This window comes from Charadrius vociferus, unplaced genomic scaffold (assembly GCF_000708025.1).
Source record: "Charadrius vociferus isolate BGI_N301 unplaced genomic scaffold, ASM70802v2 scaffold196, whole genome shotgun sequence".
NCBI classification, from domain to species: domain Eukaryota; kingdom Metazoa; phylum Chordata; class Aves; order Charadriiformes; family Charadriidae; genus Charadrius; species Charadrius vociferus.
The window spans coordinates 504449-516576 of record NW_009648953.1 but is presented as its reverse complement, the minus strand read 5'-3'; the positions used below and the strand labels follow the sequence as shown (position 1 = coordinate 516576).

General features: G+C 46.0%; 1 protein-coding gene across 1 annotated transcript; it reads left to right on the top strand.

Annotated features, from left to right (window-relative positions):
* The first annotated feature begins 370 nt into the window (after nucleotides 1–370).
* On the top strand, nucleotides 371–10576 carry ADCK2 (aarF domain containing kinase 2). The gene is made up of 8 exons (XM_009887397.1): nucleotides 371–1288; nucleotides 2023–2169; nucleotides 3728–3856; nucleotides 4472–4567; nucleotides 6626–6877; nucleotides 8343–8471; nucleotides 9127–9180; nucleotides 10433–10576. Exons 1-8 carry the CDS (start codon nucleotides 371–373, stop codon nucleotides 10574–10576), a joined length of 1869 nt encoding a protein of 622 aa, XP_009885699.1.
* The last annotated feature ends 1552 nt before the right edge of the window (nucleotides 10577–12128 follow it).

Sequence of the window (12128 nt, the reverse complement as noted above, 5' to 3'; positions counted from 1 at the left end):
ACCAAGACAGCAAGAGCCCACCTCAGCTCTCAAAATGGATAGAGACGTGTGGGCCCCTTCCCTCTTGTCACCGGGCTATCCCTGCGGGCACCCGGTGACAAGAGGGCCTCTCATCCTCCTCCGGCATAGCCGGAACCTGAGGGGACGCTCCTCCTCGAGAGGCTATAGCCTAGTCAAGCGCATCCCCTCACAGGGCTCTGCCCGCTGTGAGGCGGGAAGAATCACCTCACATTCCTTCGAGGCTCCCGCTCCTGTGCCTTTAAGGGGCGGGCCGCCACCGCCCGCCGGCGCTGATTGGCTGGCTCCGCCCGCGTGCCCCCCCCAGCCCCTCGGCCGGCCGTTAGAGGCCGTTAACGGCGGCGGGCGGGCTATGGTGGCGGGCGGAGCCGTGCGGCTGCTGCCGCTCCCGCGCCCCCTCCTCGGGCGGGCCGCCGGGGCGAGGGGGGTGCTGTCCGGTTGGGCGACCGCGGGGCGCGGCGGGTTGCGTGCCGGACGCTGGGTCGCGGTGGCCTTGGCGGTGCCCGCTGGGACCGGTTGGAAGGAGAGGCCGGGACAGCGGGGGCCGGTATGGGTAGGGGAGCGCAGCCCGGAACGGCCGCCTCGGGGGCTGCTGCGGCGCTTGGGTCTGGTGCTCCGGTTGGGTCTGCGGGCCTGCGGGTTGCTGCTGCGCTTCGGCCCCCTGCTGCTGCTCTCCCCGCTGAGCCGCCTGTGGCCCGGCCTGGGCGCCCTGTGGCTGCGGCTGCTGCGGCGGGCGGCCGAGGCTGCTGGCCCCACCTGTGTCAAGCTGGGCCAGTGGGCCAGCACCCGGAGGGACCTCTTCTCCGAGGCCTTCTGCGATGAGTTTTCCAAGCTGCATGTTGAGGTGAGCCCGCACCCGTGGGGCCACACTGATGATCTCCTGAGGAAGGCCTTCGGCGAGGACTGGACAGGCATACTCAAGTTCCAAAGTCAGGAGCCAGTCGGCTCAGGCTGCGTCGCCCAGGTGTATAAAGCCTATGCGGACGTCACGGCTATCGCTGGCTCCCAGGCCAAGGAGCTAGCGCAACGCTCAGAGTTACGGTCTGCTTTTGAAGCGTGGGAAGTGTCAGGCTTTAGTGGCCTTCTCAGGTGGCTGAGGAGGAGGAAGAGCAAGGAGACACAAGATGAGAGGAGCAGGGAGGAGCTGAGCCCAGCAGACAGCTCCCAGGGAAGTCCTGTCAGTGGGATACCCCTTATGGAGCAGATGGCCAAACCACTCCTGAATGCAAATCCTTCATCATCCAGACATCTCATACCTGTAGCCATTAAAGTAAGTCATACATCTGGCCAGTAGATGTGTGAAAATGGAGCATGCTGCAGAAGGCCAATCAGATTTTAATTCCCAAAGAGATGAGTAGCTGGCTAGGGCCAGGTAGAGCGAGAGAAGTGATGCTCGTCTGCCTCAGTGTCTTTTCTCAGTGCTTTGGTTCCAGCCAGCTGCAATCCAGACTTGCAGTGGTCACAGCTCTTCCCAGCCCAGGGAGCTTGAGTACATATACCGCCTATGGCACCTTTAGCATGGCATGTGGATGCCAGAAATGCCTGCAAGGGCCAAGTTTATATTAAAATAATGAATATTAAGCTTGGTTTCACCTTCCAGAAAATGAAACCCCTTCTCTCCTCACACAAAGAAATCTGGAACAGATAAGTTTTTTCCAGCAAAGTTTATTTAAAGAAATCTTATATTTGAGCTGTTCCAAATACTAGTCAGTACTGCATGGCACGGAGAGGGTGGGCATGTAAAAGCAATGGGGAAAAATGGCATTGGGTGAGACTGTAGGCTCCAGCACAGATATATTCCATTTGAAGATTGTAATATGTTTCTTTACAGCTTAATCCATGGAAAATGTGAATTTTGAGGACTAGCTGGAGAAGCCTTGTTAGCTCCCAGCTTTATAGGCTGGGCTCTGTCTGTTTGGAATGCATCACTTCAGCTGACTGAAATGGACCGTCCTTTTTACAACCTTTGGGGAGTTGATCTTGTCACTGTTCATTCTTGTGCAGGTCCTGCACCCTGGGCTAGTCCACCAAGTCCAGATGGATCTGTTTCTCATGAAGATGGGTAGCCACCTCATTGGACTTCTCCCTGGATTCAAGTGGCTCAGTTTGACAGAGATTGTGGAGGAGTTTGAGAAGCTTATGATTCAGCAGGTGCGTGCCATGCTATGGTGTCCCCATGTACTGAAACAAAACTGCCCTTTGCTTTGCCACTGGCTGCCTCTGACCCTGTTCACACTGCTGCTTTTTAAAGGGCTTGTTTGTTATTTAGTTATGTTCTTTATTCTCATCAGTCATATAATGTGACTGTAGGAAAGCTTATATGATCACAGTATAAAAAAGCAAAGAAATGAAAAAATTTAGCAAGCATTATTAAATTTAAAAATCTTTTACAGAATTTGAAAATCTTTTTTTAGACTGAGTATGTTTTCTAGCAAACAGCCTGAACACCTAGCTAGCCACAGTCACAGTACTTTTTGCAGCATTGTGAAAGATGAGCACTGGTGAGAGACCTCTCTGTAGAAAAGAATCTCTCCAAACAAGCCCTCAGGCATGTGTTTTTTCTCTTTAATCCTACATGTTTGCAATCTGTACGCACTGGTCATGTTTGTTAGCACTGAGGTATATATATTGGCATAGCTAATATACTTTCACATAAGTTAATAATACATTCTACATTGTATTGTCATCAGACTCATAGTATTGGTAAAGTTAAGCTTTGCAAATAGATCTGGAAATGTCCTGATTTACTAATGTCTTCTAAAGACACAGTCCGAAAATGTCCTTACTACCAAACTTACAGAGATTTCATTACAGGCTCAATTAGGCTTATGCATCTATTAAAATGAACGATTATCTGCTAATTTCATTTTTGCGTGTAGGTTGCAGAATCTGAAGTCTGTTACAAGCTTTTTGAAAGCCTTAATTCTTTCCTACGATTGCAAAAAAACCCCTAAACAATAAATCCATGTTGCAAACTGTTGCCTGTATTCAGATGTGACTCGAGGTCATTAGCACCAGTTTAGTCCAGCAGAGCTTTTGCTGGATGTGCTGAAGACTGAGGATAAGGAGAGCATCTGATAGGCTTGTTGTAATGTCCTTTTGTTTCCTGGGATATTTCACGCTGACAGATGAGGGAGGTGAGGCAAGGTTATCCTGCCTCCTTGAGCAGCAGCAGCTGTGGGTAGGAGATGTGCCCTTGTGTCGAGGCACTGGATCACTGAAGAGCTAGGGTCAGGACTTTGCATGGTGGATTATTTTGTACATGTTACATTAAGTTTCTTCCTGCTATGGCTGCCTGTCTGTAAAGTGAGGCTAGGACTGCAGTTCTACCCTGTCTGCCTGCCTGCCTTGCTGTTTGGACAGTAAGCTTTGCTTCAGGATCTGTCTTTTACCCTTGAAAATACACAGTTACAGTGTCTTGGTGCACAGTCCTGGTCTTTTTTGAGACACCATGCCTATAGTAAGAGTTACCCGTACTTTGAAGGTACTAGGTTTTGGGCCATCCATTACCCAGTCTGTTACTCTGCTCTTCCATCAGGAAAGCTATAAGCATGTAAGAAAAAACACTCTATTTTGTTTTCATTCTGGCTTTCTGACTAGTTTTGTTGGTATTGAGTATTGCACTGTACAGTCATGTCGTACAGAATCCAGAAGATCTAATTCTAATTGAATCTAATTTCCAACCTGCTTTTTCTTTTTCTCCCTTGAGATTGACTTGCGCTATGAAGCCAGAAATCTGGAGCGCTTCCGACAAAATTTCCTAGATGTCGATTTTGTAAAATTTCCAACTCCCCTTCGGCCTTTGGTAACGACAGATGTTCTAGTGGAAACATTTGAGGTAAGAATTGCAGGGTCTGAGAGTGGTGGTAGCAGTGAGAAGGACCTTAGGAGAGGTGCCAAGGAGGTGGTTTTTTTGAGAAGGAGCGACCAGAGGCAGGAGGATGCTTTGCTTTTATTTGCTTAAAGAGATTGGTGTCCTTCCTCGGTGTCTCTTCCAGTCTCTTTGTAAGCAGTGTATCCCGGAAGACAGATGGCAGACAACTCCATGTAGAAGCAAACACTTGGCCTGAAACCAAGCAGTGTGTCCAGCCACCATGTGTTTGCCTGTGTTTTGCAAACCAACACCATGCCTCAGCTCTCCTCTGTGGTGGGCCAAAGCAAGGAGCTCAGCAATCTGACACTTTCTGATGCTTGCCTCATTTCCCTTGTGGATGTTTGAGTAGCAGACCAAAGCTACTCTCAGCCTTAGTTTTTGTGCATGTGTTCCTGGCAAGAGTATCTCTGCCAGAGGCTATATGACACACTTTTTCCAAAAAACAAACCCTTACTTCTTGTACGTTCTCCATCACATTATATAGAGCCTCTACTGAGCAGGTCCTTTCTACAGTATTCTTAACTGCCTTCCCTCAACTCTCGGCACCTGTGTTTGACTCTAGCTCTGTCTTTATTTCAGGAGAGTGAGCCTATTTCGCACTACCTGCATGCAGAGATTGCCACAGAGCTGAGGCAGAGACTTGCAAAGATGGGCATGGACATGCTGCTAAAAATGGTAGGCACTTGGCTGAGGCTGGAAGTGAAGGTGGTTTTCCTGCAGAAGCTATTCAGCTGGGTTAATAAGACAGTATGGCTAAAGAGAGAACCTGGTTGCTTCTCGCGTCCCTTACCCTTCTCCCCAGGGACTCAAAGATAAAGCTGTGCCTTTTGGAGCCAGCCTGTGGATACCAGGTATCTCACAGTAACCCGGGGCTTGGGCTGTTGGGCACTGTGCAGCTCCTGAACTGGCAGAAGGAGGGTCTGTACTTTATGTGGAATGCAACAGAAGGTCTGAGTAAAGCCTGGGCTAGGTACACCACTATTGTAGACTCTGACATGGAGCCTTGTCCACTGCTGAAGGGTGATCTGCTTGCACACAGTAGGGTCCTCCTATGCAACTTGATCAGTGCATTGTTTAGGAAACCCCCTAATCCATTTAATTAATATTTGCATATTGCCCAAGTGCTATAAAGTGCAATTTAATTAGCAAATACTGTTCTTTGCAGAGACTATGGATGTGACTCACAGGGAATGCAGCTAGCTAGTTTCTTCATTTATTGACCTCTCTCCAAAACTGACTCTTTTAAGGAAGAATTAAATACAGAGTAAAGAAAATAAACCTGGCCAGATTCATCTTATGATTCAGCCTCTGGCTGTCTAGTTCTTTTGTGGTTGAAATAATCACAAATTATTTGATCTGGAAAGGAGTGTTGAGAGGTGACGCAATTGACTTTTGAGGAGCTATAAGAACTAGCAAGAAAGAGTTGCAGAACCTCGCAGTACTGGGTGCGTGGGCAGTGTCAGATGAAATTCAGTTGGTAACTGCAACATCGTGCAAGGGCGGTGGCAAGGCCTGCAGTTCTGACTCCGTGTAGTATGACACTCTGAAATAGCTTTTACCGCTTAGAAAAGCAATGGTGGAACTAGAATAGTTTTATGCTAACATTGGGTTCAATGGTTAAGAGCAGGGAAAAACTGCCAAATTTTAGGAGTAGAAAAGAATTAAAGAGCAAAGAAACAACATTATGGCTGTAAGTAAAACCAGTACCTGTTACTTGAATACTCTGTACAGTTCTAGTCCCTCGCTGTCTAGGACTCTCCATTTCAAGGGCTGTAACAACTAGAAGAGGTGCAGAGAAAGGCAGCCAGGATGATTACTGGTGTGGAATAGCTTCCATACCGAAATGGTGAAATAATTTGGACTCTTAACTCTGGAAAGCAGAGAAATGAGTAGCTTATGACAGAGATATATGCATTCATGAGTGCATGGGTGTGAATATGGATCTACTGTGTATAGTTTCTCAAAAGAGAACACTGAGGAGGACATAAAATTATCAGAGGTAATTTTTTCAGGCAACACCTAAAAAATCCTTTTTTTTTTTTTTTTTCTTTCCCACACAGCTCTAATTATTTACATGGCAATCACACAAATTCATAGGAGAAAGCCATGAAATACAAAGATAACCTCCTTGGGGCAGGAGTCCTGCAGTCCCAGGTGGCCAGGAGGGTTAGCGGGGAAGTACTGTCTTGTGCTTGCCCTCTTGCTAGTCCTTTCTAACTACTAGCAGAGGCAGAGAAGTGCTACATACACTTGTTTCCTCTTCTCTTAACTTGTTTTCCTTGCTTTTCAATACAGTTGTAATGTGGGTTCATGTCCCAGACTTAAGTCATGACAGACTTAACCATTCACTATAACCCATGCCACTGAATGGCAAATGGCCTATTCTTATTGCATTACTTTTTGCCAAAGCCCACCAGTGTGCCTCCAGTTTAGAGTTAATTGCCAGAGAGCACTACTGTTCCCTGCTGGGATTCCTAGCTGTCCTACCTGACCTCTAGGAAACACTGGATTGCTTCACACAGCTCTGCTGACTCCCCTAGAGTGAATAGCACCCATGCCATTTCAGCACAGCCGATCTCCAGCAAAAGCCATTTGCTGTATTGCTGCCTAGGGTGATGCACATTAGTAATGACAGTGAACAGACCAGAAACAAATCTCTGCTGCTTGCCTGGGAGTTTTGGCGTGGGCAGGTTTGTTTGGAATGAGCTGCTCTAAGACTTGCCCATCCTCTAGGTCTTTGTTGACAACTTTGTCCATGCTGACTTGCACCCTGGGAACATCCTGGTTCAAGGCACGGCCCATGTCAGCACCAGCTGCAAGGAGCAGACTGCCATCGTGGACCTGTGTGACACGCTCGTGGTGGAAGTGCAGCCACCCCTGAGGCAGCTCTGCCTGGTGCTGCTGGACGCAGGGATAGTGGCGGAGCTGCAGAGCGCCGACATGCAGAACTTCCGTGCGGTTTTCACAGCTGTGGTCCAGGGCCAGGTGAGGCCTCCTGTCATGGGACTGGGAAGCTAAGGCTGAGGAAGGGAGACAGCTGTAGGGTCTGATGGCTGAAGTTAGTTTTCTCTGTTTCCCCTTACAATCCTCCCTAAGAGGGGAGAAGATACTTGCTAGTGTGGAAGCTATACCAGACACAGGGATAAGATGTTCAGCTACAGCATGGAGCCTGCCGAGTGGAGCAATTTCAGTGGCCTAGGAAACAGAAGGTATTAAACAGGAAGCCGTGGCTTCCACTCCCTGGTCAGGAGTGCATCTGATGCAAGTTAGGACTGCCTGGGAGCCACTTGGCATTTGGGACTGTTGCAGAATCTGCCAGGTTTTACTAAAGAAGAGGAGGGAATGGGTTAACATCTTGGTCTTCCATACATGTTCCCTTCTGCAGCCTTGCTGCTGGAAACGCCATATGCCATCCTGTGTTTTGCTGTTGTGTCAGGGTCTGTAGAGAAGAGGAAGCAAAACAGGTGGGGGGGGAGAGGTATCTGGCCTCTGCCAGCCTCCACTGTATAAGAGGAACTACTTTATCCTCCTTCCCACTTATTTTAAAATGCACTGTCAGATGGACTAAAGAATCCAGTGCTGATGTCTCCTTTTCATTCTGAAAACAAACATCTGTGCTCATACTTGCATGTTGCTGTTTCTCAGCTGTGGGTGGGATGGCTCACCAGCATATCTCAAGAGGGACGTGTTTTAACTTGGTTTGTTTAATGTGCTGAAGCATACCAAGGAGTCAAGTGCTAAACTGTGTATTCAGGCCCATCCCGTGCTGCCAGACTTACTCTCGGCTACCAAGTAAAAGCTACAAACATTTGATTGCAAGTCCTTCATGGCTCAGGCTGGGTGTAATTCATGATCCACAGGTGAAAAACTTCTACATGAAGTCCCATTGCCAAACCTGGGGCCTCTGGCTCTGTACGTCACTGTCAGACATGTCTTCCAAGCCTCTCACATGTGAAGCTTGGGTATAGCTTCCCCTTTTCTCAAACAGCATTTACTCATGTAGACTTAGCTCACTTGTCCTCCACAGTTTGCAAATGGAAGTTTGGACTTAGCCTTTAAAGGAGGTTAATATATGCCCTTCCTTACACCATTATCTCCTCTGCTAAGAAGGAAAGGCCAGTCCCGTGGGTTTTATTCTTCCCTCTGAAACTTCTGACTGACTGGGAGGTATCTTTGTTGTATTCTACCCTACAAGGCCTGCAAGAAAAATAAGTAGGGTTTTGCCAGATACCAGCTAAGACTTTTGGACCAGTTCTGCTTTTCCTGCACCTGCTTCTGTTGATTTGTTGGGTCTCCATTGCTGGAATAGGAAAGCACAGTTCTCCCTGCAGTGTGCCTCCTCCAGGGACCTATGCAGCAGAAGCCTTCCAGGGATGATGATGTGCAGCTCCCTGTAGGCCTGCTGGCACCAGTGGTCAAGTCTGATTCTCCTTTTCAACTTGTTTCACAGGGGGAGAGAGTGGCAGAACTGATCCTTCATCACGCCCGTGCTAACCAATGCCAGGACATCGAGCGATTCAAAGCTGAGATGGCAGAACTAGTGACCAAGGTCCGGGGGAACACCATTGCCCTAGGAAAGGCAAGTGCACAATGTCGTACCCTCACTTACCTGTAATTCAGTGCAACGTGGCTTTCAGAATGATCCATGTGAAAAGGCCAGCTCTGATCTCATCAGCACCACCAACCAGTACTGGGCACCTTTAGTCTCTCAGGTGCAGCAAAAGTCCATAAAATCCTTTCTTATTTCCTTCTAATTAAAAAAAAAAAAAAGTGTTTGTTCAGTTGTAGGGGGTTTTGGGGGGTTCTTTTTGTTTCCTTTTTTTCTTTAAAAAAAAAAAGTAAGTCTCTTAACATCTGCAGTTCCCTGTGAGGACTTGCTGAGCCTGATGTTACAACTTGCATCCTGTTAGCTAAGGCCAGCTGGACACTTCAGAGAACATAGGATGGTGCTATTGAGCAAATTAGTGCATGTTGTGTACTGCTGTGAGGTCAGACATTCTCGGCCTTCCTGGGCTGGCAAGTAAGCAGAACTGTGGGTCACAGCTGAACTCCTTATCCTGGTTGGGGTCAGGGGGATCATACCTTGTTGTTGGCTGTTGTCAGCCCAATAATCGTGTCCCACCACCAGAACCAAATGCTAACAGCAAGAAGAATCCTGCCTGTCACTTACGCAGCTCAGTCGTCTTGACCACAGGTTTTTTCATCAGTTGTTAACTTCTCCTTTTGTATTCCAGCTTCAGGTGGCAAATCTCCTCTCCAATGTCTTTAAACTGTTGATGACCCATAAGGTGAGGTCCTGTCACTGTCTGCCTTCAATAGCTGGGAGTTCATTTGGGGAAAGACAACTACTGGGAACATGAAGGGCTGACAAGGAGGGGGATTGTGACTTCTGAAACGAACTGCTAGAAGGGGGGCTGCAGGAATGAATCCAGGTGTTGCAGGCGTACTGTTTCTCAGGCCTTGCAATGCACCCTACCAAGAACAATTTCTGTTTTGTTGGCTTTTGTCTTAATACTGCATTTAATGGTTGATACTATTTACTAAAAGGATTTTTTTGTTCATTTACTAAAAGAAATGCTGCTGTAACACATAGTTTTTTCCTATTTTTTTTTATACTCCCTTAGAAGCAGAAAATGAAATATGATATATGTTCCACTTGTGTATCATTGGATGCTTTCTTCCCTGGACTTCTTTCTTGATGTGTGGTTATGTAACAGCACTGGGCCATTTTACTGGTTTGTTACAGGCCTCAAAAGTGAGGAGTTGCTCACAGAACAGAGATTCCTTCTTATAACTGATAGTATTTTGAGGAACAACTTTCCACAGTTGCAAACAACTTTGGAAATCAACAGATCTAGGGTGGCCTGAACTTAGAGGAGATGAGAAGGTTGTCAGCCACAGGGCTGCCCAGCCTGCAAAGGGTCCTCCTAAACATTCTTTAGTTAGAGGTTTTTGCCATTAAGCCTCATTAAGCTGGTTTCTAATAATGTGAAATGTAATTTAGGCCCTTACAAAGCAAGTCCTCCCAACTCCATGAATTCTTAATACCCTGGTATGCCTTGAAACAATCCTGGTGTCTGGCTGGGAACTGGGGAGTGGTTTGTTCACATGTAGAGCAGGGGATTGTTTCCTCTGTGATATTTGGGAGTCTTTTGTGGCCATTCAGAAGGTGAGCTTCCCCTTACACAAGTGCATGCATTCAAGGACATTGGATACTACTGCAGCTCCTACCCAAGCTCCAGCTATTCCAGTATGAAAGAAAAAAAAAAAATCCCCTTCCCTTTCTTGGAACTGAAAAACAAACTCCTGGGTTCCCTTAGGGCACTTACCCTGAAACTGTTGTCTTATTTCTGGGCCTGCTGCTGGATTTCAGTGCATTCTGAAACTCCAAGTGATGGGGTTGCAGTGTAGTTTCAGATGTGTGTGCTCTCCCCAGCCTCTTCCCTTCCCTCTCAACTTAGCTAGAGCTGCTACCTCTGTGGAATGCGCTTCGGAAAAAAAAAAGGTCCATTGAGTTAATTCAGTCACTTGTCATTCTAGGTGAAGCTCGAGAGCAATTTTGCTTCCATCATTTTTGCCATCATGGTTCTGGAAGGTCTTGGTCGTTCACTGGACCCTGAACTGGACATCCTAGAGGCAGCTAAACCACTGCTCATCAAAACTGCAGCTTCTGTCCTTGAATAGACTCTTGTGGCTGCTGCCCTCTCACTGTGCCATCTGTGAGCTGACAGAGCAAGAAGCTGAAGGTGGGAAGTTGCATGTATCTTGGGGAAGTGCCATGCAGTGGTTACTCTCCATTAGTGTTGCCTTCAGTCATTTCAGCCAAGCACCAGGCACGGGATGATTAGGAGGTCTGTTCCAGAAACCAGGAAGACTTTGTGCAGTTGGAGAGTTCTGACTCATTACACAGCTCTAAGAGCTAATGTGCTCTGGCAGTTTTTAAACTGACATATCATGTAGCTTAGGTGCACAAGATCACTGCAGCCTGATGAGAAAAACAGTCTTACTTGTCTAAAAGTCTTTTAAAAGATGTTCATTGATCCAAGTCTGTTTTGAAATATATCAGGGTAAATATTTAAAGTTAGTTTACTGACTTATCTGTGACTGTGGTATGAGAAATGATGTCCTAACACCACCTAAGCAACTAATTCAGGCTGAAAAAAAGCCAATAAACGTTTTTGTCTTTTGTACTTTTAACTTCTACTTTTATTGTAGAAGTGTCCTGAGATCCTGCATGGAGTGGTCTGTTCTTAGTCATCTTGGATGATAAAAACAGATGAGTCAATCTGATATTTCAAACTTCCATACTCTAGCACAATACTATAGGAGTTTGGATTATAAACAGCAAAAGAAAATATTTGCCTAGGCAGAAAAACTAATCCACAATAAAAACAACTTTTGGCAATATTTGTACTAGTCTTCGTTGATTTTTTTTTTGAACCTTAAAAAGTATTTTCTTTTTTTCTCTGCGTGTTTCCTTCCTACCACTCTCTGCCCTGCTCCCCTAATCTCACTCTAGTCAACTCAAAACCTTAACTAATACGCAAATGCTGGGGTTTTGTTTCCAGTAGTTTGCAAAACAAGGAGTCCAAGCATTTTCCTAATAGATGGAAAACACATTGAGAATGTTTAAAATTAAATAAAGCCAGCAAAATATTTAAATCATGCATAGCTTTTACAGTCAGTTACTTTAATAATAGTATTAAAATTAGTTTATGGCTGTTTTTAAATAGTGAGAAACACAGTCTATGAATGATTGGAAATACTGTAATACTAAATATATTCCCAGATATACTGTATGTGAAATTGCAGCAGCACAGCAGCAGTAATCTGTTTTCAGATGGTTAAGCAATGAAGAGAAAGTACATAAGCAGACAATCTGCTGTTTTATGGTGATTATAAAATAATGATTAATGATGTATAAATGAAGTCTGAAAAATAAGTTTAGATCCTGCTCAATATATTTCATGTACTTTCCTTTAATCATTATGTATTCCATTTCCAAATGCTTAAGGATGAAAGCAGCTGTAGTGCTTAATATCTTCTAAGTTTTAGGCTTGTTTCTGTAAGTCTAGTTAGACTTAAACTCATACCTAGGTGCGCTGTTGACAACTAGCACATGAGTTTGCATAAAAGAGAACTCAGAAGAAAAGCAAGCAACCCCAAAACTTTACATCAATCTCCTTGTGCTGCCAGCACCCATGTGCATGCCCCCTTCCATTTCCACCCAGCTGTG